Source organism: Nymphaea colorata, chromosome 7, assembly GCF_008831285.2.
Source record: "Nymphaea colorata isolate Beijing-Zhang1983 chromosome 7, ASM883128v2, whole genome shotgun sequence".
NCBI classification, from domain to species: Eukaryota; Viridiplantae; Streptophyta; class Magnoliopsida; order Nymphaeales; family Nymphaeaceae; genus Nymphaea; species Nymphaea colorata.
In genome coordinates, this window is record NC_045144.1 from 2,110,927 (window position 1) to 2,137,546 (window position 26,620).

Sequence of the window (26,620 nt, forward strand, 5' to 3'; positions counted from 1 at the left end):
TAATATTGATCTATCTCGACCAATATCATCCATCATTTCGGCCATTTCTATATCGATTTTTTGAAATCCAGCTGCTCGGGTGGATGAGAAATGCTCAAAATTATTTGCACAAAAAAAAAAAAAAGAATCGATAAAAGTGGATGTACCAATCGCACTTCATTTATGAGGAATCAAATTAACTCAATGCTCGTGTCGTCATCCCTGGTAGGGTCACGACCACTTGTGATTATTTCTAGTCAGCCCGGCTGGATAAGGAGCCGTGCTCGGGCTGGTCCGATACCAAAAACCCGGGCCCAAGCCAGTGGCGGAGCCAGACAAGTTTTCTAGAGGGGGCACCCATTCATAGATTTTCACATACGAAGGGGCACTCACAAAACAAATATTTAAAGATATTAATGTAAAAATAAACAAACATTGAGGGATGTTTGGCGAAGCTTTGATCTCCTCATTCCTCAAGTGCGATTAGATCGCCAAACAAAAATCCTTCATAAATTAGACAAATTTCAAAACTGAAACTCATTATAGGAAAATCCTATACGTTAAGTGCTACTGCTATCAGATTCACCACTTCTTCTTAATTTTCCACTAATAGTTAGGAAAAGAAACAAAAAAGCAGAAGTCAGGAGCAGCAGAGGCAGAGGAGACGGAAGCGATTAAATGCCAAACTCTCGGACATTTACTCCGTGGCCTGCCGCCAGCGATTTCGGTGTTGGCTTATCGAAAATCCCTGAACGAGATGCTCGCAGTAACCTCGCCTGGAGGCTGAGGAAAACGGTGGGGCGCGACCCAATTCTGGCATGGGCAACTGCCAAAACATGCCTTGAAGCTCCGCATGTGAAGCTCCTTTTCACATGGAGCTTTATTGGGCTGGCGTGGGCAGCGTAGCTCCGCTACTGGCCCAAGCTTGACCCGATCATTTAAACCTGAGCCCGAGTCTAGCTCGGGCCCGGTTCGATTAAATTAAAAAATATATTTTTAATAAAAAATAATATATAAATATAATTAATCATAATAAAATATTATATATATATATATATATAACTTAGTAAAATAAATATTACAAAAATTTTCGAGATCACCCAGCTTTACCAGGCTCAATCGAGCTGCCTTGATAAATTATCGGCAGGCCCGTTAAATCTGGCCCATGCTCAAATCTGGCCGAATATTAGGTAATTGCCAAGGATCCAACCCGTTACACAACCTTACTCGTCGCTCACTCAAGTATTCAAACAACCACAATGTATTTTTACTACAATTGAATCAGATAATTCTGGACCAACCAAGGCCAATCAGACCAAATATGGCTTGAGTCAGTATCAAGTTAGGTTCCACCTCACCCAAACATTGACTCTACATAAATTTATAAGCCATTCGAGTTGACTCAACCGTTCTCAACTATGAATAAGCATGGGCACCGGGCCGGGCCACCGCCAGGTACCCGGTACCCGGCCCGACTCGGGCCCGGGCCTTGAAATTTTGAGTTTCGGGCTTTTTTTTCTGATCCCGGCCCGGCCCGGTAATTAACGGGCCAGGCTCGGGCCTCCGACTGTGATTATCGGGGGTTCGAAAAGCCCGACAACAAATTTATTTTTTTTTCAAAAATAAATAGAGTTAGGGAGTCAGGATTTTCTTCCTCTTCTTTTCGCTGTTTTGCTGAAGACCGAAGTAGATGTTTGAGGTTACAAACTTGCAAGCACTAAAGGAGGGCCGGCAAAGAGCAACATAGAAAGAAGGCCGTGGGGAGTCCGCTGTAGACGGCAGAGGTTGGTGGTGGGAAGTGGATGGCAGCGGCTGGCTTCCATTGCTCAGTTCCATATGAACTCTTTTCGATATTGGAGTTAGGGTTGGGAAGGGTTAGGGTTTTCAAAAACTTGAGAAGGGGGAAAAAATGAAGAAAAGAAAAGCCTGGCCCGACTCGGGCCCGGACCTGACCCACCCAAAAGCCCAGTCCAGCCCACCCGGCCCGTTAATAATCGGGCCGGGCCGGGTCTCGGTTATAAATCAAAGCCCGAGGCCGATATTGCATGGGCCCGGCCCGGCCCGTTTCTAAATGGGTCGGGCCTCGGGCTGGCCCGTTTCTAATACCGGGCTTCGGTTTTTGTAATTTTATCGGGCCGGCCCCGCCGACCCGGCCCGATGCCCTACCTTAACTATGAAGCTCATCCTAGAGCAAGCCGCAGGCCACCGTAATAAAGGGAAGAAACTAAGCCCCTATTGGGAAAATAACATTATTCACCACGTTTGCCTCCTTAAGAAGTCGTTTTGTTGAAATACGTCTAGTAGGTAGGAAAGGACATCCAAAAGCGGTGTAACCATAGTTTTGGGGGTGAGGAAAATTGCCCACACTAACTAAAAAAAACTTTTTATTTTTATATTGACATTTTTGAGTAATTTTTTTGATTTATTGATGCTCTTTTAAAATTTTGTACCCAATGCTTCTATGGCTCCGTCACTTAGATGATGGAAGTAAGGGACGGATAGGGAGAATGAAAAGGTGTTCTACTACATTCGTGTAACGATTTCTAGCGCACCTTACCCGTAAATGGCCGAGGGAGGTGTCGGCTGGTGTGAATAAAAAATGCCTTATTTATATGTTTTCAATTTTTATTTATTTGTACATAAGTACCCTTAAAGTTTAAAACTTCAAATTATAATTGTCATGTAGCCACAATTTTCTGGGTCCCCCAGTGACGCTCGTACTGATGATCGAACCAGCAAGTATTAGTTTTGATGCGTATCCCAAGTACATATGCTTTGTCAAGTGGGACGGCCAGAACTTTTAGTATGACCACACAAACATGTAGTTTGTAATCTGCTCACGTGCAATTATATATAATTATACGTGCGATTATATGCCAATATATGTTTTCATATGAGGATTTTCAACGGAAGGACAAATGCCCCCTAGTAGGGCTGCACACGAGCCGAGTCGAGCTCGAGCTTGCCCAGCTCAAGCTTGACTCGACTCAACGAGCTCGAGCTCGACTCGAACTCGACTCAACGAGCTCGAGCTCGAGCTCGACTCGAACTCGAGTCGAGCTGCCTAACACAAGCTCGAGCTCGACTCGATTAACATTGTCGAGCTCGAGCTCGACTCGATTAACATTGTCGAGCTCGAGCTCGACTCGATTAACTCGAGTACAGAAAAGTTCTTGCTCAAAATATAAGATGAAGACATGAAGTTAACTCGCTTAACTCGATTAGACTTTGGATGTAAACGTGGAAAATACATACATATCTAATTTATGCGACGGACATTAACGGAGACCATTATGAATTGAGAATTACGTATTTTCAACTGAGAAATGGCACCGAAAGATGGGTCTCCTATAGTCTCGAGTACACAAAAGTTCATTTTATATCATTTACACAGGTAGATCAAAATATAAGATGAAGTTATTTGCTTCATCAAGGTAGTCCACATCAAGATCACTGGAACCATCAAAATTTCCAAACATAAACCCCAGGAGTCGGTTCCCTCCATTGCCTTCTTCATATTCATCATCATCATCATCATCTGCAAAATACATGTTTGATAAATTAATAAGGAACATACGAAATACAAGCAAATCCCCACACACAAACACAAGCATGATCTTCCAAAATATTCATCATGTTCCAGCAACAAGTTACAAAAATGTCCTATTAGCACCAAAAGTTTGATATGAAACAATAAAGTGGTCAGCTACAGGACATGCACCACATCAGTCATACTATCAGATGAAAGTTTATGTTCAGATGATGCAACCACTGAACCTGAATCGAGGCAGCTTGTGCTCCAATCAGTTTAACAGTTAAGTTCCTGGGGAGGTAGATATCGGTAATAACTACAGCAAAAAATTTTCTAACGTGGTAGATAGATCAGCAGATGCCGACTTCATTTCTTCCTTTTATTTGAGGGTTCTTCCATTCTGTCTCGCGGTTCTTTTCTACAGGACATGCACTACATCAGCCATACTACTTGTGTATATGATGCCAAAAAAACCACATGGTATGGAATATGATCAGGTTTCCAGTTATTGTGTTTCATCAAGTTCCCATTCTATAAATATTAGCATCACATTGCTCTTGCCAGTCTGTATAAAAGTCTATAGAAGACGTAACAGGGAAACTAGTTTTGAGCATCAAACAAAACTGCTACTGGTAATAATTATACCACATAAGCTGCAGGACTTGTGAAGAACTTGAGAAAGCAGCAGAGGGGAAGAATACTCTGAAGTAAAAGCAGTAACCTAATATTTCCTATTCTTCATGCCAACCACTCCCACTCCCAACTTTCTCCAGTGAAGATAACCTTTCTATGTACTTTGAAGCTCTTCTAAAGGCATCTCTTTTCATCATCAGGGATTTAAAACAGAATGAATATACCTATGGCAAACTGAAAAGATAAAGCACAAAATAAGGAGTTACTTATACCTTGGAGCCTCTCCAACAGCAGGACAAAATATTTTGAACATACCCAAACCAGCACTAAAGGTAAAAAAGGGTATGGAATATCCAAAGAAAAATGTGAGTCGAAAAGCAAAAACCAACATACGAATATTTTCAGGAACATCTTTTACATCATAAACTAAAGCCTGTTCACCTTTCACCATTCATCATAAACATTATTAGAATTTAGAACCATATATTTGTATATAAGTATGTTTGCCTCAAGGTAAAAATCAAGCATCTAAGAACAAAACAATAACTGAACTTAGAACAATACCTAATATTTTGACAGGTTGTATGCATAATATGTTGGAATTGATGTTGAATCATGTCATGCAATCTCATCTTCAGCAGTACCCTACAAAAAAAACCAACAATAGTTGATAAGTAAACAACTTCTATAACATATAAGCATAAAATAAACATGATAAAACTTAAATATACATGCATTTTGGTACTTACCTTTAGCAATACCGGTACAAGATTCATAGGGTCCCCAAACTGTTTTATCCAATCGCCTGCACAAACTAATTCTTCTACTGTCTTCGGGCTCAATGAACTCCTAGATTTATCCACAATTCGACATCCAGTACTAAAAGCAGATTCAGAGGCAACTGTAGTGATAGGAATACACAATATATCTCTTGCCATATGTGATAAAATTGGGTATTTCAGTTCTTTATCTTTCCACCAAATTAATATATCAAACGAATCATGAGCTTTAACATCACATTTGAGCAATCCATCTTCTAAATAAATATCAAGCTCAGACTTTGAAGCTTGAAAATGAACATTGTCTGCTTTATTTAAAAAGCTAAAAAATCTTATGCTACTTCTATTGGAGTTGCTACATGATGAGTCAATTCCTCTCATAAAAGTAGTAGCATCACTTTCAACATCTTTATTTAAACCATCAATTTTTGCAGTGTAGCTGTTATAAAGTCCTTGCATTGTACTTCTTACTAATGTCATATGTTTTTCTTTTTCTTCTATTTGACAAAAAGTCTTTGAAAGACAAAGTCTGTTAAACTCAACTTTATCCTTGGATCTAGTATCGAAGCAATAGCCATTAATATGTTGCAGGAACTCCAATACTTATCAAATTTTTCTTTCATTTTGAATGCCATTCTCTTCAAAAAGCTAGACCCATTTGTAACTCCTTCTTGTAATAATTCTTGAACCCCCCAAATTTATAAGAAAAATAGGTTTGCTGTAGGATACTTCGACCCTGAAAAAAGAACAGAAACATTATAAAATGCTTCAAGAAAAGAACATATTTTTTGTACTCTCTCTCATTCTTCTGCATCTAACAACCAAGTAAAACCAACATCTTCCATAGCATATCTATCAAAAACATGTCTATACATAAGTGCAACTTCCAACATCAAGTAAGTAGAATTTCATCTAGTTGAAACATCTAGCACCAACTTCTTTTGACCACGCATTTTAAATTCATCAACTATAACCTGAAAGTTGTAAAGTCTTGATGGGGAACATTTTATGTATTTGACAGCCTCTCTGATCTTACCAAGTTCATCTCTAATTGCAGACAAACCATCTTGCACCATTAGATTTAGAATATGTGCACAACAACGCACATGAAAAAATTTACCGCCTTGGTATAGACTTACACCACTTTTCTCTAAAATTTCTTTTAATGTTCTTACAAGAACATCATTGGAAGAAGCATTATCAACCGTAATTGAGATGATCTTCTTTTTTATTTCTCATTCTTGAATATTTTTAGCAATCACATTTGCTAGATTCTTTCCTGTATGAGGTGGTTCGACTTGGCTAAATCCAATTATACGCTTTTGAAGTGTCCAAGAATGATCTATGAAGTGAGCTGTAATGGAAATATACCCAATTTGTTGGTTAGACGTCCACATATCTGTTGTCAAAGCAACGGAAGGAACTCTTTTAAAATATTCATTCAATTTCTTTTTTTCGACCTCGTATAAATTTGTGACATCTCTGTTCACTGTTGTCCTTGAAATGGGTACCCAATTTGGAAAAGCAAGCATCATTAAAAATCTAAACCAGCAATGTTCAACCATATTGAAGGCATACTCATGACAAACTACCATCTTTGCTATTATCTCTTTATTTTTTCAGGATCAAGTTTGGCACCCTTACTCATTGCTTCCTTTGTAACCCCAAAGCTCAGAGTATTTTGTCTTTATTAATAGTATTTTCTCTTGGTGAAGACATTATGTAGTATTCTTCTCTTGGTGAAGACAATCTGTAATACAATAATTACCTTATATATGCCTCAAACAACATGAATACATATGCTCGTGCACACACTTATGCCTGAAAACATACACATGGGCATGCAGGAAGAAACAAATGATTCAAAGTTCTTTGAAGAAATAAAACGAAAAAATCATAAAAATTACCTTGAACATAAAATTTTTCTACAAGGAACTGTTGCATAAATTTGTCTCAAAGGAAGCATGCAATAAATCAATAACTATATAACAACTAAAGCAGATTGAATCACAATCGACTGGATTCCATTTGAACAAACATATCCGAAACATGCCCATCTAGACATAGCCATTGATATTCCTGAAAACTGCTACATAGCACGTGAAGTAAAAGAGTAATGAAAATGAAGATAATGAATCTACTGGAAACTGCTACATAGCACGTGAAGACAAAACAAAGAAAACAACCAAATATCAACATCAAAAAGGAATGAATCTACTGGATTTACCAAGGCAGATCAGACTTGCATACCGCAGGCTTTGCTCTTCTTCGGGTAAGTGGGTAAAGGCGAGTTCCAGGCTTCCAGCTCCACCACCTAATATTATTGCAGCAGAAGGTCTGCACATTCAAGTTTGAAACCCAAGTTAGAGCAAGTAAACCAGATAAGGGGAAATGCAACAGATGCCTCTGACTAAGGCAGCAGCGGGAAAAATCAGTTGGGGGGAGGAAGAAGAAGAAGAACGACAAGAAGAAGAAGAACGACAAGAAGAAGAAGAAAGGAAGGCTGAGCCGCTGAAGGGGTACCTGGCGTGAAGGCTGGAGTAGGAGTCTAGCAAGAGTGAGAGGGACGCGCCTGAGGCTGTGAGGCAGCAACAACGAGAGATGGGGAAAGGCGACAGATGCGTCGTCTGACTGAGGCAGCAGCGGCATTTGGGCAAAATCAGTTGGGGGGAGGAAGAAGAAGAAGAACGACAAGAAGAAGAAGAAAGGAAGGTTGAAGGGGTACCTGGCGTGAAGGCGGGAGCAGGAGTCCAACAAGAGTGAGAGGGACTCACCTGAGGCTCTGAGGCAGCAACAACTAGAGAAGGGGAAAGGCGACAGATGCGTCGTCTGATTGAGGCAGCAGTGGCATTTGGGCAAAATCAGTTGGGAAGAGGAGGAAGAAGAAGAAAAACAAGGAAGAAACAAAGGTTGAAGAGGTACCTGGCGGCTGGCGTGAAGGCGGGAGTAGGAGTCCAGCAAGCTGCAAGCTGCAAGCTGTGAGGTCAGGCAGCAGCAGCCAGCAGCGAGAGTGGGGCGGGGCGTGGGGGCCAGCGGCAAGAGAAGGCGCCGGCGGCACGCAGCAAGCCAGCAACGGTCGGTCTGCGACTTTGCGGAGCAGCGGAAGAGAGGGAGCCTCTCATCGATGGAAGAGGGGAAGAGCAGAGGGCGCGGGATTGAGAAGACGAGAGCCAAGGGAGAGAGCACAGTGACGGCGGGGGATTCAAAATTGAGATTAGACGATAAAGACGAGAGCCAAAGAAAAATTTTAACCCTAAACCGCTGAACCGGTTTCGAAAACCGGTTCATCTAATTTTGAATTAACGAGTCGAGTCGAGTTTAAACGAGTCGAGTTCGTGCAACTCGAACTCGACTCATTTATTGACTCGAGCTTAAGTTTCAGCTCGAACTCAACTCGTTTATAAATGAGTCGAGCTCGAGCCGAGCTTTTTCGAGCGAGTTCGAGTCGAGCCCGAGTTGGCTCGACTCGTTGTGCAGCCCTACCCCCTAGCATATAACATCGTTACTCTCGTTTTCTATTGGGGTAATTTTTTGTTTCATAAATTAATTAATAAATATTTCAAAATATAAAACTTATTTTTTCCAACCCCACGCGCTGGCACTGCTTAGGTTTGGAGCTGATACCTGGCTGATTCCAATAATGTAGCACCTAACTCGAGTTCTATCTTTAAATGAAAAAGCCAAAAAAGAAACATGGCAGATAAAAGAATATTCCAGAAAGGTAGGTGGTTACGAGTGAATTGATACTTTACTTTGGGTGACAAGTGCAATAAGTTCCTTCAAGTAATTGACCGAGAGCGGTATTATAATGGTAAGTCAAACAGACATCAGGTTTGAACAAAAGGAGGGCTGCGTCGTAAGAAGAATAGTAAACCAGGCGGGCCGGAATCGTAGTGATGGTGAGTGTTGAAGTCTTCTCCTCCCCACAAAAGCTTTGGAGGTAAAACCCAGTGGGCACGTTCCTCTCCCTTCCCAATGTCTTTTCGATAACTTGTGCACTGGGTTGTGAGTTTTAACCAGGGAAGCTGCATCGGCATCTTCCCCCACCGGGCCCCTTCTATCCCGCAGCCCACCCTTTCCCTATATTTTCCTGGCAGCACATGGCCTCCAGGTCATAGCAGACCTCACCACCTCCCGGCTGCTATCTCGTTCGAACATTCATCACCATCATTCTTCAGATCTCTCCGTCGCAGATTCGCCATCGCCGGAGACATGGAGAAGATCAAGAAGCCGGACCACCAACATCAAGGAGATGAGCCCTTTCAGTTCCTCATGAAGTACCAGTGGTACCCCTCTAGCCTACTGTCTTACTTTCTTCTCTTTGCCCTTGGCATCACCGTCGGTGTCATTGCCAGTTTCCATATCAGCAGCTACCTTTCCTCATTCGATCAAATCCCCTCCACTTTTCCTTCCCTTGCGCCTGAAACTAACCGTTCGGTCCTGAGAATCGATCACGACGCCGGCCGCCTGAATTCTTCCAGGGCTGCCAGCACCGGCGGATGCAATTGCGCCACCGGTGTCGCTTCGAACCAAGAGCTTGATATGAATTATTATTCATTAAGTTCCGTTCCACTCAAGAACAATGACACCCGGAATTCTACCGCCGGCGGTCACGACTCAGACTATAACCGTTCTTTCGATTCTTACGAGTTCATGGGGGGCGGTGCCTCCGGCATTGAGAAAGAGGAGTTGATTGGGATCGAGGATTGGGTGGAGCCCCGGTCTGCGATGCACAACATGACGGACGACGAACTGCTGTGGAGGGCGTCTTTGGTTCCTAAGGTTGGAGGGTACCCGTATAAGAGAGTCCCCAAGGTAGCGTTTCTGTTCTTGACAAGGGGACCTCTGCCATTGGCGCCCCTGTGGGAGAGGTTCTTCAAAGGACACGAGGGCAAGTTCTCCATTTACGTTCACACCCACCCTTCCTACAACGAGACAGTTGCAGAAGAATCGGTCTTCCATGGCAGGCGCATACCCAGCAAGGTACGCTCGCTGTCCAACACCTACAACTTAATTTTTCTTCCTTTTAAATGAATAACTGCTTTAATTACTAAAGAAAAATCACGGAATTAATTTGTTTTCCTTTATTAATATTGATGTGCATCATAATTTTCTTTTAATTTGACGACTTCATGTTATTACAAGAACATTTGTTCACAATTTTTTTTTTTTTTGTTGTGTTCCCTTGAAATTTTTGTTATGACCTTCCAATCAGTCATCAATTAAATATATTAATTTAACATACAGCAGACCATGAAGTGTATGTTAGGAAATTTCATTGGGCAAATACTATTTGGTGTTCAGGAATGAGGAAAACTATCCAGCTATGTAGGACTTAGATTGCCTATAATTGATTAAATCCAGTGTTTGTTACATAGAAAATGGGTAACAAAAGAATACACCGAATATATATTTTAGGAGCACACGCCAAGATCAGAAAAATGGAACGCACTCCAGTAACATTTATTTTGTATTTTATTTAATTAATCTAAATCATAAGTTGCATCTGTCTTGATCACTTCATATTAATTGAGTTTGACATTTACTATAACAATACATCCTCTTTGAGAGTTAAAAAATCAATATTGGCCATATTGCCCAATATTCTGCGCATAAGAGATTCACTCTTTTTTCTTAATGCATAAATTATGTTCGCTTTATATTGCTTTCGATAGAATACTACAAGTAATCAGATTCCTATTTATTATGTGATGATAAACTCATTATAATCTCGTATTTTTCTATTCACCGAATTAGACTAATTAATATAGATCAGGAGTTCCAATCAGCGTTGTAAAAACCGCTAAGTGTTGATTGCGGATAGCCAAAAAGACATTAAAAGAATCATTTTCGGAAAAATCAGGGATTAGAAGAAAGATTATAAAATGAGTGAAAGCGGACGTTGAGATGGGTTTGTCATTAATGACAGTGCTGTGCATGAAAAGGATGGTTGCGTGCACGGGGGGAGATGAACTGAAAAGAATAATTGGCGAAATTAAACCTTCTTTATGATTAGACAGCCATCTGATTTGTGCGATCCAACGTCCATAAAAGCAAGTCCACGTTCAGAGAAGGCCGCGAGCACGTTGCCCATGTCATCGTAAAATTAAGATCGAACGTCCTTTAATTTGAGTGGCGGAGTTAGGAGTTTTTTGGTTGAAAGAGACAAAGTAATTGTATCAAAATCTGACATGGGCATTGAAAGTTGCTAAACCCAAGTCCAAGCTCAGTGTCAATGAGCTTTTTGAATGCCTGGTGCGTGTGGGCAATGGCCTGCACCGGTTCTCACGTAGCTCCGCTACTACTTAATCCATACTACCAATATAATCATTCTTCATATGCAACGTCAATAATTTTTTACTCTAGCAATCATACTTTTTAACTTGGGTAGATATTTTACTGATTAAGTGATTATGTATAGTTTTCCAATGGGTAGCAAAAACACACTTGTGTTTGAGTGCTTTACGTTAAGCCCCTTGAACTAGCTAGACACGCAAACAAAAGGCGCTTAAATTTAAGCCAACTAATTTTTTAAGCTTCATTCAAGTTTTTGGTTGTATCAGTAGCAGTCGTTGTCCGTTATGATCTAAAACAGCTTTCAACCGAACCGACGCCTATTTTGAATGAAAAAGTAAAAAGGAAGATTATCAATGAGACAGTGAGCCGGCAAAGGGGCCCTCTCCCCTTCTTCAAAAAAAATTTTACATGTAAATTTTACTTAATTGTTGTATATAAAAATTCTGAAAAATGATATTTTGACTCTTATCAAAATTTAAAAACTTTAATTTAGTTCTCATGAAAAATTTCTCTCTCTCCATCTTTCTTCTTTTTCTTTAGGTCTTGCTGATGTTATTTTTTTAATTACAATTGTTATTTTTTTAATAATATAAATATAAGGAGCTTTGGAGATTCCTGTCGAACTTCTAATTGCTGGTAAACAAGGTATTTGTGATGTAAATTTGAGAAGTAATTAGACGCAGTGGGGGGTTGAGGTTGACGACATGGATGGCATTAGTGATCCTTTGTTTCTATTCGCCGTTCCATTTCTGGCTTTCGAAAACATATATCAGATCACTTCCTTTTCTGGTGCCCCCACTGGTTGATTATAAAGTAACTTATTCAAGGAATTAATTGTCTTTGCTTTCAAGGCAAGAAAGTCCACCAAAGTGAGCTTGAATATTCTCAACTTGCTACTAGAAGCATCCAACCTAACTGCTCGGCTTCCTCCATAGCTGAATAGGCGCCTTATATATATATATATATATAATCAGAGTGTTACGTCAGGAATGAAAATTAAACCCTTTAAATGATTCCCAAGAGATATTTTAAAACGTATGCATTCTCAGCCACATGACTTGTACCAAATAATTGCATCAAAGATGAAGTCTCCCTTCAGTCTCCGAACTGTCCCACATGCAGGCTTGGCCGGAAAGGAAATTAATTGCCGTGTCGAGGTGAGCATGAGGCAAGAAAGGGACCGATATATGGCCGAATCTAGAACTAAAGTTATGTGGGCACCGAGTCGTCTTCCTTGCTGGCTTCTAAAGCCAATGTACAAGAGTTTCCAAAGGGTAAGTTCATATACAATTCCGGTCCCATCCAGACCTAACATAAAGATGGGTGCGTTTGCTTTTTTCCTTTCGCCTTTGAGCTTGCAGCCAAAATCTTGGCTGCCATAATCCCATTTATCTGTCCTTTTCTTCTGCAACCTGACCTCTTTTCTCTTTGTAATCAAAGAGGGGAAAAAAATACAACGCCGATATATATATATATATATACATAGCTTTAAGAAGATTGTTCATTTTTCTATAAGGAATTAAGCCCGGAGCCGGAGAAAAGCTTTTGCGCTGCATTTTTCACTGCTCGATCGCGATGAAGTACAAAACCAAGCTTTTATCCTTTTTAACGGCTCTGAAAGGCAACATGGGATTTATTCTTTCAGTTCAGAAAGCCATTAACGGGATGTTGGAGTACTTCACAAGAACAGCCTTTCTATTTTTTACTGATTTTTGGAGTTTGTCAGTTGTTGAATCATTATAATATAGTTTCTTGAACTACTTTACAATAAACCTTTTCTCATTTTCTTATTCATGTTGGTTTCTTTACAATAAACCTTTTCTTATTTTCAGAGAATACCTCGTCCCTTAAACCATACTAAATATCAATAACTCTCAATACCATAAGATAGAGGTGTCCCTAGGAATGAAACAAGAGACATGCTCATTATATGAGATTGAGTTGCCTGCATAGGTGTGCGCACAGAGGGGTGTGCATGCATAAGTATACACAAAAAAACATGAAAAAGAAAAAAGAAAGAAAGAAAGGGGGTTGGGGTATTTTTGATTTTTTTTATAAAGAAATGTTCATTGTAGACTTTTTAACTTTTTATAACCCCTTTGTCTTTCTGATGTATTTGTTTTTTTACTTTAAACAGGAATATTTTAGTAATTGCACATTTCTGTGCATAATTTTCCATGCACTTGGCGTGCATATAAGCCATTTCACCACTACATACCACCTAGCCCGATTAATACCATCATTTAGCAGAGAGAATGAGAGAGGGCACTTAATTTGGTTGTCTTTAAATCTTGGGGGCCACTAAATGTTGCAAATGAAGCAAAGTTGCTTATATATATATATATATATATATATATATATATATATATATATATATATATATATATATATATATATATATATATATATTTATTAGAGCAGTGCTAAATATATATGTTCAAATGCTTGACTACCATCTATGAAAGAATTGCTGAAGATCAAGTCTCAATTTGATTTAAACAGGAGTGTGGCTGGGGATCGATCAGCCTACTCGAAGCGGAGCGCCGGCTTCTCGCAAACGCGCTTCTAGACTTCTCCAATGAACGTTTTGTGCTGCTGTCGGAGGCTTGCATTCCTCTCTTCCCATTCGCAACCATCTACGATTACCTCATCAACTCGAGGCACTCCTTCGTCAATGTCGTCGACGAACCAGGTCCCTGTGGCCGTGGCCGCTATTCCAACCTCATGCGCACGGCCATCAAGCCCCAAGAGTGGAGAAAGGGGTCACAGTGGTTTGAGATGGACCGGAAACTCGCCCTGGAGGTGGTTTCCGATCAGAAGTTCTTCCCGGTGTTCAAAAAGTATTGCAGACATTCATGTTATCCCGACGAGCATTATATCCCGACGCTTGTGAACGTAAAGTTCGGGAGGTGGAGCGCGAACAGGAGCGTGACATGGGTGGACTGGTCCAAGGGTGGAGCTCACCCGGCTCGGTTTTACAGGTGGGACGTAACCATGGACGTGCTGAGAAAAATGAGGGATGGCAGTCGATGCATGTACAATGGAAATGAGACATCGGTCTGCAACTTGTTCGCTAGAAAGATGCTACCTAATTCTTTGGTCAGACTACTAAATTTTGGACCTAAGGTTCTAGGATTTTAGAGAGAGAGAGAGAGAGAGAGAGAGAGATCATTTATTTTTTAATTTTCTTGTAATAAGTCATGTAGATAGTGAATCACCCTCGAATAAGTTGTGTAGATAGTGAATTACCCTCAACAAGTGTGCAAACAGATCATGTGACTCAAGCTCATGATAATAAGATTCAGGAGCTATTCGTTGTTGTATTGGTCAACTCTATATATATATAGCCATAAGGGGGTTATGTATGGTGCATGAAATTTTTGTGCACCAATATAAGTAATGATGAAAATGCCTATGATTAATAAAAAACCTTTTGTAAGGACAGAAAAGAAAACTAAAAAAGACATTTCTTTTTAAATAATTTCCAAAATATCCAGCCCCTACCCTGTTTTCTTTTTGCGTGGTGCACGCAACTCACTCTCCACACCTATAGGCACACACACACACACACAAACATATACAGACACAAACAAGAGAGAGAGGCATAATATCAACTTCTCTTTTTAATTTCAAACCAAAGGGTTCTTATGTACACTGTCTATTTTTTATAATCATTTTTGTAAATATTGGAAACAATTTATTAGAATATAAATCACAAAGAAAGAACATAACACGTAATTCCATTCTTGTTAGATATTACAATTGCGTCATCATGGGAACCTGCAATATAGATGCTAAGAGCATGCACCGGTCGGTTGTTATAATTTTTTGTAGATTCAGAAACAAATTCGATGACAACGTTGATATACATACCTACACATAAACCACAAGATAGTAAGTAAGGATTTTGGTTACTTGTGTTTGTGCAGTATGTATGGTTTCCTTGGATTTGCAATTTACCTCTTTCCATGTGCTTGAAGCCAGCGGATCAATTCAAGATGCTAAGCACCAGCAGACATTGTCAGCATCCATGAGAACAAGTGAGAATGTGTTCTCTATATTGTTGGGCTTCAAATAACAGCTATCACTGACAACAACTTCATGGACTATAAAAGAAGAAAGTACTTTAAAGCCTCTTTTTCTGATTTAGAGAAATGACAATAGACAATCAAATACCAAACCAGAAAGAATCTCTAACATAGAAAATAACATATTGATGAGGCATCTTCCTTCGTAGTCCAAATTCAAGGCATTAAATCAGCATCATGGCTAAACAGTGTTGAAAACCTGAAAATAAACACCTAATAATTAGATCATGCCTACGTATAGATGGAAAATATGTAGACATTAGCATGTCAATAACCAGGTAATTAACAGAAATCATCATGCAAGACTGCTACAAACTGAAAATCTGACGAGGGATTAGCTAGCACATGAATAGAAGCCCACCTGGACATAACAGGCACCATTCAAAGAGCACATCAAATTTAAGATAGAAAATAAATGCTGTAAATGCTCAATCACCATGCAGATTACACTAAAAAACACGAGTTTATTTCCATATCCATAGTAGAGAAATTAATTAGCTATAACCAAATTGAACGGTGGGCACAATGAGGTACTTACATGCTTGAGAGAGTCAATGGGGTAGTTCGGCAGTAGAGATATTCTGTGAGTGTCTGGCCATGAATCTACTTCAAAATTAGAGCAGGTTCATGGAACAGTAGTTTTAGTATCCAATCAACCTACCTAATCTTTGGAGTAGATTTATGAGATACTCACAAAGTGTCTCTGATGCCAAAAAATCCCGTATAGAACATTAGCCAAGATTAGGAATGCGGCGTTTGAAACTATGGTAAATGTGGTGATTGTTTGAGTGGAAAAGTAGCTAATTCTCCCAAAGTCAATAAGATTTCTAAGCTTTTTCTCAGTGGTTACTTGATCTATGTCAAAGCCAAAAAGGGCACAAGAAAGCCCACCTGAAACCTCAAAAAGAGACTCCATAGGTTCTTACAGTGCCATACTAAGTTGCTTCTATAAGGTTTCAAAGTAGCTTCTTTAACAACCAGACGCTTAGAAAGAAAAAGTCAGCATACAAGAAAAAAGTAGAGAAGAAGAGTATGGTATAAAAAATAACTAAATAAAAAAATGCAACAGTAGCATTGAATGCTACACATGCAGACCAGCACACCTCATGCTGAGCAGTAAGTTCAACTAACTTTGCAGTGTGGACCAAAGAGATATGCCCATCAAATTCTCTCTTGCCTTCTTCCTTCTGACGTTAAAAGGATCCCAATTGGCAAGCTTAACAGATGCATCTGATATCATTACAAGGAATTAGCAATAGATATTGATTTTTTGTACAAGTATCCACATACACATGGGATAATACTAAGTCATACGAGTATGACCATCTTATGTAGCTGAAAGGCAAAGCTTTGCAAAGAAAATATGTTGAGAATACAATTGAGATCATGTTTTTTAAACATCGAAAAGAACTTTGTTTATAAGCATTGAAAATTGTTATTTTTTTAAGTACCTAGCAAGCATGCCAGATATGATAAAATAATGTCAAGATTAAGCTATAGATATAAACTGAGAAAAGAAGATCATGATTATGTTGGTCACAAGATTCCAATTAGAAAGAATCAATTTTCAGTGATGCAAGCAAAAGAGAATGTTTTTCCACCTCTTGATTGTGATCGCCACGTGAAGCCACAACAAGATCCCATATACTAAAGGTGGCTCATTAAAGATTTTACATGTTCAAAATTAACCTTTTGGTTGCCCTAACACTAGCTATTAAATGAAAGTTAGGTACTGTTTACATGCAAAATTTTTATCTTGCATATAAACTGGTGATTGGGAAATACATGTAACTTGCCTATAAACAATTACATGGGATAAACTCAAAAGACAGGTCTCAACTTGTTGGTATGAGGTCTGCTCTTTCTTGGAGCATTTACAAGGGTAATCAGACAAAAGACTAGACTATATTAACATAATGTTGAGGTATTGACTGTCCTCCAGTTCCTATATGCATAAATATACCATAATTTTGGAAAAGAAATCCTTTTGAATATCTACATGGCAGATATTTAGGGTTTTGGATACAACAACTCAAAAAATATTGTTCAATCATGTATTCATCCAAAGTCCATGCAAACGTAATCATATGCAAGTATGATGCATGCAACTAAGTCACATGTGATCAAAGTCTAGTCTCTAGGGTTTTAAGATTTTATGTTAGAGATTTAGGACGTGACCCTAGAAACTCAATATAAATCAAAATTCAATCTTAGTTCAATCATAGATCAACTATCCAAGATTATGATCCAATAATTTCATTCCATGTTCACGACAGTTTAAAAATCTCATGATCTAGTGCTAGTGCAAATCTAGATCCATGCTCAAAGACCATGTTCAAATTAAAATATTATGACAAAGCCCTATGGCCATTTAAGGTTTATATTATCACAATATAAATCTAAGATCCAAATTTGAAATTTGGTGTCATCCAAAATCCTAAGATCCAAATTCGAGTGGTCTACCAGATCCAAAGTCCTAAGATTATAATACATACTCCAGAGCTCAAGGTTAATCATCATTGAGGATCAGTCATAAGCTAGGCTTTGAGATCCAACCTCATTGATGTCCAATATCCAAATTCCTTATATATGAGAATAGCACGGTTCAAGAATTTAACCTTGGGTCAGCTAAGTTTGGGTTGACCTAAAATTGAGATGAGATAGGACTTGGGGATTGATGTAGAGAGCTTTAATGTCAGGTCTCTTTAGACACTAAAGTTAAGGTTCATTTGGGCTTCGGAGGTTTGACCTAGGGTTTGAGGGCATGCTCAGTTGACCATGTCGAAGACTGGTATTGAATATGCCTTAAAAGACTCACACATGGGACAATCTATGTTTAGACCTTGGTCACATATAGCCTAGGGTATTCAAAAACATGTTTAAGGAAAGGAATTGTTTGAAATTTATTTTAAACCTATAAGTTATAAAGTGTACTAATGTAAAGGTTAAGTCAAATTAGGGTTTTCACATACTTAGACTATTGTAACAAGGCATGGTACTAGTCCATCTAACTCAGATTCTACACAAACTATAGTGTGTGGTAGATGTGTAGTTCATAGTTCTCATTTAAAACCAAGTGTCGATACATCATTAGATATAAACATTATAAAGAAGAGGACTATATATATGCTTCATGCAAAAAACAATGTAAAATTGAAATTAAAGAGCTAAAATGGAAAACAAAAAAAGAAGTAGGAGGCATACTTGACCTTTATGTTCTGTCCTAAAGACAACAAAATTAAATTTGTCCATGAAAGCAAGAAATAATCTATTCTACTATATGCATGCTATTAAGAAAGGAAAGTAAATATAGCAGCAAATTAAAAAGAAAAGAGAAGAAATTACCTGACTTGTAGACTTGACCTAGACCTAGACCATGACTCCAAGTTGACTCACCTGAGCCTCGGCTGGAAAACTTGATCGACCACTATTGTAATAAACCAAGCCCCTCATTTAAACTCTTAGAGTCTTTATTAATTTTTTTCACCTAATCACAACTTTATGAGTACTGAAATAGTATTTTAACTAAACCCTTGCACTCTACAAGCAATCTAAGAATCATGGTGTCAAGGGGGTCGAATTCCTTCTTTTATAGTCATCCTTGGAAAAAAAACTTCTCTGCTCTGAACAATACATGACTAAGTTTCGCATTGAAAACCATGCTTTTCATTAATCAAGTACTAAATATTAAACTTTATTATATAATATGTATAAATCATGCATTACACAAAATTTTCTTCATTCTATGCTTGATTAAGGATGAAGACTGATATTGTTAGATGAGGGTTAATTTACATAGAGTGATGAAAAGCTTTACACAGTTGGTCGACCTCAAGTGATTCAGAATCAATAGAATTAAGACCTACATTGGTGTAGAAACCGTACACTATATGACACATGAAACACAAATATTTGGCACAAAAAAATGAAGTGCCCAGGTTCAACATATCTCAACGCTAGACCAAGAAATGATTATGTGATCTAGAGCATGAACAAGATCTAGGGAAAGTTCTAAAAAACATATCTTGGGCATGACATTCTGCATATGCCGAGTTTAGAGACCTGAATTTGAAAATATACATATCATAGATTTGGAAATTCGATAAGAGATTTTTTATTTGAATTTTTGAAATGGCATACCGTAACTAGGCTCAGTTAAGCTTCAACCCACTGAATTTAGTTCATGAAGACCTTGGTTGGGTCAAGTTCTTAATTTTGCCTAGGTTTGACCAGGCATGGGCTTAGCTCCTAAGTTCATCTTTTACCTAGAGTTTGTATGTGTGGCACTAAACCAAGGTTTATAAAGAGAAAATGCATGCATTGTAAGTTGGATCATTTTACCTCTATGTGAAAACTAGGTTCGTTGACCTTGTGGGTAAACTGACCATACCTTGACCTAGGTTAGATCAAGTTCTAAGTGTATGTCTGGTTTTAATTCAAAATTGTCCCATTTTCCATTAAAAATCACATTTTTTCCAATTATCTGATATATAATGGTTCTACATTCCAACAACATAAAGGGTATTATGGGTAATCAAGATTTATGTCATGATATCTCCAACTAAAGTTAGAAATATTTTGATGAAGTGTCTTTGATCTTAGATCAATGATGAAAGTGGAAAATTGATGTCGAATTGATCAAAATTGAGCTCAAATGTAGAGCTGCTCACTAAGTGTTCTGTTTGGGACTAGACAACCCTTAGTGAATTTGTAGAAATGTGTTTGAGCTCAATATAGGAAGAATGAACAGGAACTGGACTAAGAATACTTAGATCCAACATTGAAAGATATGATTACAATTCAGTACAATTTGACCAGTTTTGGTTGAACTCAATTTACCTAACTTCTAAGGGAAAAGAATTAACGACCAAAGAAACTATTCTATCATGCATTTATGGCTTCTAATGGCTATCCAGCCTTATTTTCCATATCGTCTACTTGTATCACCTATCCCTCTTCAGAGCCACCTTGTCCTCAAGGTGTAAACTAAGGGAAATACTGCTGTATGTCAACAAAATTCTCTCGGGTGGTTGCATCCTCCTCGCCAATACTTGACTAAATCACCGTTTAAAAACCAGCCTGCCATCTCTTCTAATTTTTCTCTAATTAGTAGAAACTTAAAGGATTAGGGTTCTTTAGCACTCTGGCCTTGGAGGGATGGGTAATTGTGCAATGTCCTCATCTCTCTTGAATTCTTTTAGGGGTGATGAAACATTGGCTATGTCCCTACATCTTGAGGTAAATATAACATATGACCAATGGAATTGATCACTTCTAGTCCTTTGAAGGGACTGCGGTATCTTGGTGAGAGTTCATTTCTCTCTTAGGGATGAACTCCTTTCAAAGCACACAAGTTTTTAAGTAGAACTAATCGCCAGCTTTAAAGCTTTGCTTCGGCCTATTTCTATCATAGAGTTGCTTCATTCAGTTCTGAGTTTTCTCTAAGTTCCTTGAAGATGCTAAGATTGTGCCTCGACTCCTTAGTTACTGGATCTTCATCTCCTAGACTACACCATTTATTGCTTTTCCTAGTTTTAGTAAATGTGTTAGACACCAGATAGGGAATCTTAGGTTGGGTCCATTAGACTGACCCATTACATCTATAAATAGGCTCCATAGATCAGAATAGGGGTTTATCGCAGAAGTTATTGGGCATTTCTTTGGGAGGAGAAACCCTAATCTCGAGACTAGGGCTGAGTGTGTGCATGAAGTTTGAGGTTTATCTCTTGTAAGGGCTCATCAAGGTTAGCAATCGCTAACAATGGTATTAGAGTCGGCCGTCTTTTTCGCCAAACCAAACCACCACTTCACGCTGTCCACTTGTGAGGATCAAGATCTCACAACTCTTGAATCCTTCTACAAGCAATTGGATGAAGAGCACCAAATGATGGACAATTTCATGGAGGCGATGGAAAGGAATATTGGGAAGATCGAGCAGTCTAAAAAATCCACGGACAAGCGATTGGAAATGATAATGGCCTAGCAAAAGGATTTCAAGGGCCTACTGGAACAATTGCTCAACAGGGTAGACGGTAGCAAGAACGGAATCAAGAATAGCTCAGGGGTTCTGCGCATGGATAGTCATGCAAACCAAGCAGCAATGACAGCATCGGCCCCTCGAGATGAAGAAAAGGCTAAGACAGACTTCCACCGATTGGAGTTTTACAACACCAACAACAAGCCCCCTGGTGACGAGCTCATGAAGCAAGAGATTACGAGAAGTACAAAAAGGACCTGTAGGCAAAGGGCCAAAACATCACTGATGTTGACAAAAATGGCGTGGGCGGTTCATATGGTGTGACAATGAGATCTTCACTAACCAACCTTGTCGATTGATGATGGAGGGTGCAATAGTCGATACTGGTGAGCACTGCTTAGACGATGGGGCTGTGTTCGCTCAGTCCACCATGGAATACACCCTTGTCGTATCGCCATAATTAAACAAGCAAGTTGCAAAATCCACTAATCCTTCACAAGAGGAGTTATTGATAGAGTGCCAAGCTGCTCCAGCCGCATCCTTACGCAAGAATGGAAGGCAAGTAATGCATCCATGGAAACCCCTATGGGTGAAAGGCAAGAATAGCCAAAGGGAATTTGAGGACTCACGGTCAGTGATGCAAGGAAAAAGGCAGCAAACCATGATTCAAGAAAGAAAGAAGGAGAAGGAGACAGAAAATGAGACAAATGACTCTGGTACAAGCAATAAAAACAGGTTATGCTTATACGATCCTGACATCTCTCATGCGCAGTGGCTATCTTTGACCATCCAATGGCTTGTTGACAATCCCAGTTGAGCTACAGTTCCTCGATGGATATTCATCTTCATCGCCCACACCTTCCAGTGTGTCTTGGAGGAGGTCCACTACACGGAACTCCGCAAAGGTACTGTTCTCAAACATGTTTTGGCAAATCCATCTTGATAAGACACAATTTGATAGCATTGGTCAATTTTACATGAATGTGATAATGTTATGAAAAGGTTTGAAAAGAAAAAACATATTGTCCATCACTTTCATATGAAGATTACTTTGGGTGCATGTGAGCACAATATGCTTAGCTTATGTGGTTGTGGTAAAAGTTTGAGACCACCATGCATACAATTCTCAAATGCAGATAAAAATGGGGCATTATACAGTGGGTCAACAAAAAGACTCCAAAGATATTGTCCGATGCTATTTGCCTAACCATGTTGCAGACTGTTGTTCAAGGTAATCCACGAATAGGCATGGTTGACATTTTATGAGTGAATCCCAATGCAACATCTTGGGTTGAAAATCTCACGAAATCAGAAAGAGGTGGGCTGGCTCTTGAAGTCGTGATTCAGAGACGTCCTTGAAAAAATAAAGGTGATGCTTGGATAACTGGCAGGACTATTGCTTGGCTGTGATGATTGACGAGACACGTTGTATTCCATATGATATTCAACAAATTTAGGAAAGACTGGAATTTTTGTGTGTCTTAGATCAGTCAATATAGTTGTTATCATCATCTATGGGAAATATTGCAAAAGGAATGCTGAAAGCGTATCTTATTTTGGTAGGAAGCAGTTAACTTCCTTGGGTTCAATACTACTGGCTATAGGGCATTGTTTTGCACCTTTGAAGTGCCCACATCATTAAATGAATCTATACTATATACACCAATAAGATGTTGTGAGAGAGCAATAATAAGGGGCCACAGTGGTTCTTTATTCAGTGCCATTGGATCATGTTTTTGAGGAAATCGTGTAGCTCGGGGTACAGGAGCATCATTTGAAATCACATGGACCGACCATTAAATGGAATGTTTAGAATTGCAGGATTATACTAGTGTGGTGGTCGAAAATTATCAACTCCATGATAATTCGAGGCCCATTCATCGGATGGAGAAATGAACGGTATGTTGTCGCCCTTGCAACATTCGTTGCAGAAATATGAAGTTTGCAGCAAATTTGAGTATCCTTGAAGGGGGCATAACAAGAAAGACTCACACGTTGTGGACAAATTGTTTTCTTGAAGGGGAGAGTATTGTTAGACACCAGATTGAGGATCTCGGGTCGGGTCCAGATTGACCCATTAACGTGGGTTCTGTACATGGTTAGTCACACAAACCAAGCAGCAACGATAGCATCGGCCCCTCGAAGACGAAGAAAAGGCTAAGCGGACTTCCATTGGTTGGAGTTTTACAGCACCAACAACAAGCCCCTTAGTGACGAGCTCGTGAAGTGAGAGATTACATGTAGCACAGAAGAGAACCTGTAGGTGAAGGGCCAAAACATCACTGATGTTGATAAAAATGGCTTGGGCCAGTTCTTACGATGTGTCAATGGGATCTTCACTGACCGACCTTACCAACTCATGATAGAGGATCCAATAGTCGATACTAGAGAGCAGCGCTTAGGCGATGGGGGTGTGTTCACTCAGTCCACCATGGAATACACCCTTGTCGTATCATGATCATTAAACAGACAAGTGGTAAAATGCACTGATACTTCACAAGAGGAGTTATCGATAGAGTGCCAAGCCTCTCTAACTGCATTCTTATGCATGGATGGGAGGCAGGTAATGCATCCATGGAAACCCCCATGGGTGAAAGTCAAGAATAGCCAAAGGGAATTTGTGGGTGAAAGTCAAGAATAGCCAAAGGGAATTTGAGGACTCATGGTCGGTGATGCAAGGAAAAAGACAGCAGACCTGGATTCGAGAAAAACAGAGGGTGAAGGAGACAAAAAATTAGACGAATAACTCTGGTACAAGTAATAAAAATAGGTTACGCTTATACAATCTTGACATCTCTCATGTGCAATGGCCATCTCTGACCGTCCAGCGGCTTGTTGACAACCCTAGTTTTGCTACAGTTCATCAACGGAGATTCATCTTCGTCACACACACCTTCCATAGTGTCTTGGAGGAGGTCGACTATACAGAACGCCGCAAAGGTACTATTGTCAAACTTGTTGGGCAAATCCATCTTGATAAGACACAATTTGATAGCATTAGCCATAAAATTAGTGACATTCTACGTGAATGTGAAAACATCATGAAAATGTTTGAAAAGAAAAATCATATTGTCCATCACTTTCATATGATTGCTTTGGATGCTTGTGAGCACTATAGGCTTGGCCTGCGTGGTTGTGGTAACAATTTGAGGCCACCATGCAAGCAGTTCTCAAATGCAAATAAAGATGGGTCATTATACAGTGGTTGCAGCAAAAAGACTGTAAAGATATTGTCCAAAGCTATTTGCCCAACCTTGTTGTAGATCGTGGTTCAAGGTGATCCACGAATAGACATGGCTAACATTTTACGAGTGAATCTCAATGCAACATCTTGAGTTGAAAATCCCACAAAATCAGAAAGTGGTGAGCTGGCTCTTGAAGTGGTGATTTAGGGAAGTGCTTGGAAAAATAAAGGTGATGTTGGAATAACTGGCATGGACTGTTGCTTGGCCATGATGATTTATGAGGCACGTTGTATTCCATATGGCATCTAGCAAATTTAGGAAAGAATGAAAATTTTGTGTGCCTTGGATGAGTCAATCCAGACATCATCATCATCTATGGGAAATGTTGCAAAAGGAGTGTTGAAAAAGCATTTTATTTTAGTGGGAAGCAACACGTTTGGTACTGGTAACCTCCTTGGCATCAATACTACTAGCTATAAGGCATTGTTTTGCACCTTTGAAGTGTCCACACCATTTAATGAATCTATACTATATACACCAATAAAATGTTGTGAGAGAACAACAGAAAGGGGTCACAATGGTTCTCTCAGTGCCATTAGATTATGTTTTTGGGGAAAGCGTGTAGCTCGGGGTATAGGAGCATCATTTGAAATCACATGGTCCGACCATCAAATAGAGTGTTCGGAATTGCAGGATTATGCTAGTGAGGTGGTCGAAGATTATCAAGTTTTTGATAATTCGGGGTCCGTTCCATCAAATGGGAAAAAGAAAAACATGTTATCGTCCTTGCAGCATTCATTGCAGAAATCTGAAGTTTGTAGCAAATTTGAGAATCCTTGAAGGGGGCATAACCAGAAAGGCTCACATCTTGAAGGGGGCATAACCAGAAAGGCTCACATCTTGAAGGGATTCATGACATGCTACGTGAATGTGAAAACGTCATGAAAAAGTTTGAAAAGAAAAAACATATTGTCCATCACTTTCGTGTGAAGATTGTTTTGGATGCTTGTGAGCACTAAAGGCTTGGCCTGCATCGTTGTGGTAACAGTTTGAGGCCACCATGCATACGATTCTCAAATGCAGATAAAAATGGGGCATTATACGGTGGCTACAGCAAAAAAACTCTAAAGCTATTGTCGAAAGTTATTTGCCCAGCCTTGTTATTGGGTGTGGTTCTAGATGATCCACAAATAGACATGGTTAACATTTTACGTACAAATCCCAATGCAACGTCTTGGGATCAAAATCCCATGAAACCAGAAAGAGGTGAGCTGGCTCTTGAAGTGGTGATTCAGAGAAGTGCTTGGAAAAGTAAAGGTGATGCTTGGTTAACTGACATGGGACTATTGCTTGGCCGTGATGATTGATGAGGCATGTTGTATTCCATATGGTATTTAGCAAATTTAGGAAAAACTGGAAATTTTGTGTGCCTTGGATAAGTCTATCCATAGGTCATCATCATCTATGGGAAATGTTGTAAAAGGAGTGCTGAAAGAGCACCTTATTTTGGTGGGAAGTAGCATGTCTAGTACTGGTAACTTCTTTGCGTTTAATACTACTGGCTATAAGACATTGTTTTGCACATTTGAAGTACTCACAACATTAAATGAGTCTATACTATATACACAAATAAAATGTTGTGAGAGAACAACAGAATGGAGTAGAGTGGTCCTTTATTCAGTGCCATTATATCATGTTTTTGGAGAAACTGTGTAGCTCGGGGTACAGGAGTATCGTTTGAAACCACCTGTTCAGACCATCAAATGAAGTTCTTAGAATTGCAGGATTATACTAGTGAGGTGGACGAAGATTTTCAACTCTTTGATGATTCAGAGCCTGTTTCATCAGATGGAAAAATGAACAATATGTATCATCCTTGTAGCATTCATTGCAAAAATATGGAGTTTGCAGCAAGTTTGAGTATCCTTGAAGGGGAAAAATAAGTAAGGCTCACACCTTAAGGACAATTTGTTTTCTTGAAGGGAAGAGTATTGTTAGACACCAGATAGGGGATCTTGGTTCGGGTCCATTGGACTGAACCATTAACCTCTATAAATAGGATCCGTAGATCTGGTTTATCACATAAGTTATAGGGCATTCCTTTGGGAGGAGAAACCCTAATTTGGAGATTAGGGTTGAGTGTGTGCATG

The 26,620-nt window shown here is 39.3% G+C and overlaps 2 protein-coding genes across 2 annotated transcripts; one reads left to right on the forward strand and one right to left on the reverse strand.

Annotated features, from left to right (window-relative positions):
* Positions 1–3,379: 3,379 nt before the first annotated feature.
* On the reverse strand, positions 3,380–8,211 carry LOC116257647 (uncharacterized). The gene is made up of 8 exons (XM_050078828.1): positions 7,846–8,211; positions 7,698–7,705; positions 7,174–7,260; positions 6,186–6,420; positions 5,589–5,659; positions 4,894–5,479; positions 4,709–4,789; positions 3,380–3,517 (listed from the first exon to the last, which is right to left on the reverse strand). Exons 1-7 carry the CDS (start codon positions 8,209–8,211, stop codon positions 4,763–4,765), a joined length of 1,380 nt encoding a protein of 459 aa, XP_049934785.1. The 3' UTR covers positions 3,380–3,517; positions 4,709–4,762.
* Positions 8,212–8,848: 637 nt separating this feature from the next.
* LOC116258184 (glycosyltransferase BC10-like) lies at positions 8,849–14,608 on the forward strand. The gene is made up of 2 exons (XM_031635332.2): positions 8,849–9,906; positions 13,723–14,608. Exons 1-2 carry the CDS (start codon positions 9,136–9,138, stop codon positions 14,359–14,361), a joined length of 1,410 nt encoding a protein of 469 aa, XP_031491192.1. The 5' UTR covers positions 8,849–9,135; the 3' UTR covers positions 14,362–14,608.
* Positions 14,609–26,620: the final 12,012 nt, after the last annotated feature.

Bases quoted from the DNA above. Each gene is read 5' to 3' on its own strand.
- LOC116257647 (XM_050078828.1), bottom strand. From the start codon at position 8,211: ATGAACCGGTTTTCGAAACCGGTTCAGCGGTTTAGGGTTAAAATTTTT. The intron at 5,480-5,588 runs GTTACAAATGGG...CTTCGATACTAG, and splicing joins AAGAATTATTACAAGAAGGA to ATCCAAGGATAAAGTTGAGT. The intron at 4,790-4,893 runs GTAAGTACCAAA...TTTTTTTTGTAG, and splicing joins TTGTACCGGTATTGCTAAAG to GGTACTGCTGAAGATGAGAT.
- LOC116258184 (XM_031635332.2), top strand. From the start codon at position 9,136: ATGGAGAAGATCAAGAAGCCGGACCACCAACATCAAGGAGATGAGCCC. The intron at 9,907-13,722 runs GTACGCTCGCTG...TGATTTAAACAG, and splicing joins GCAGGCGCATACCCAGCAAG to GAGTGTGGCTGGGGATCGAT.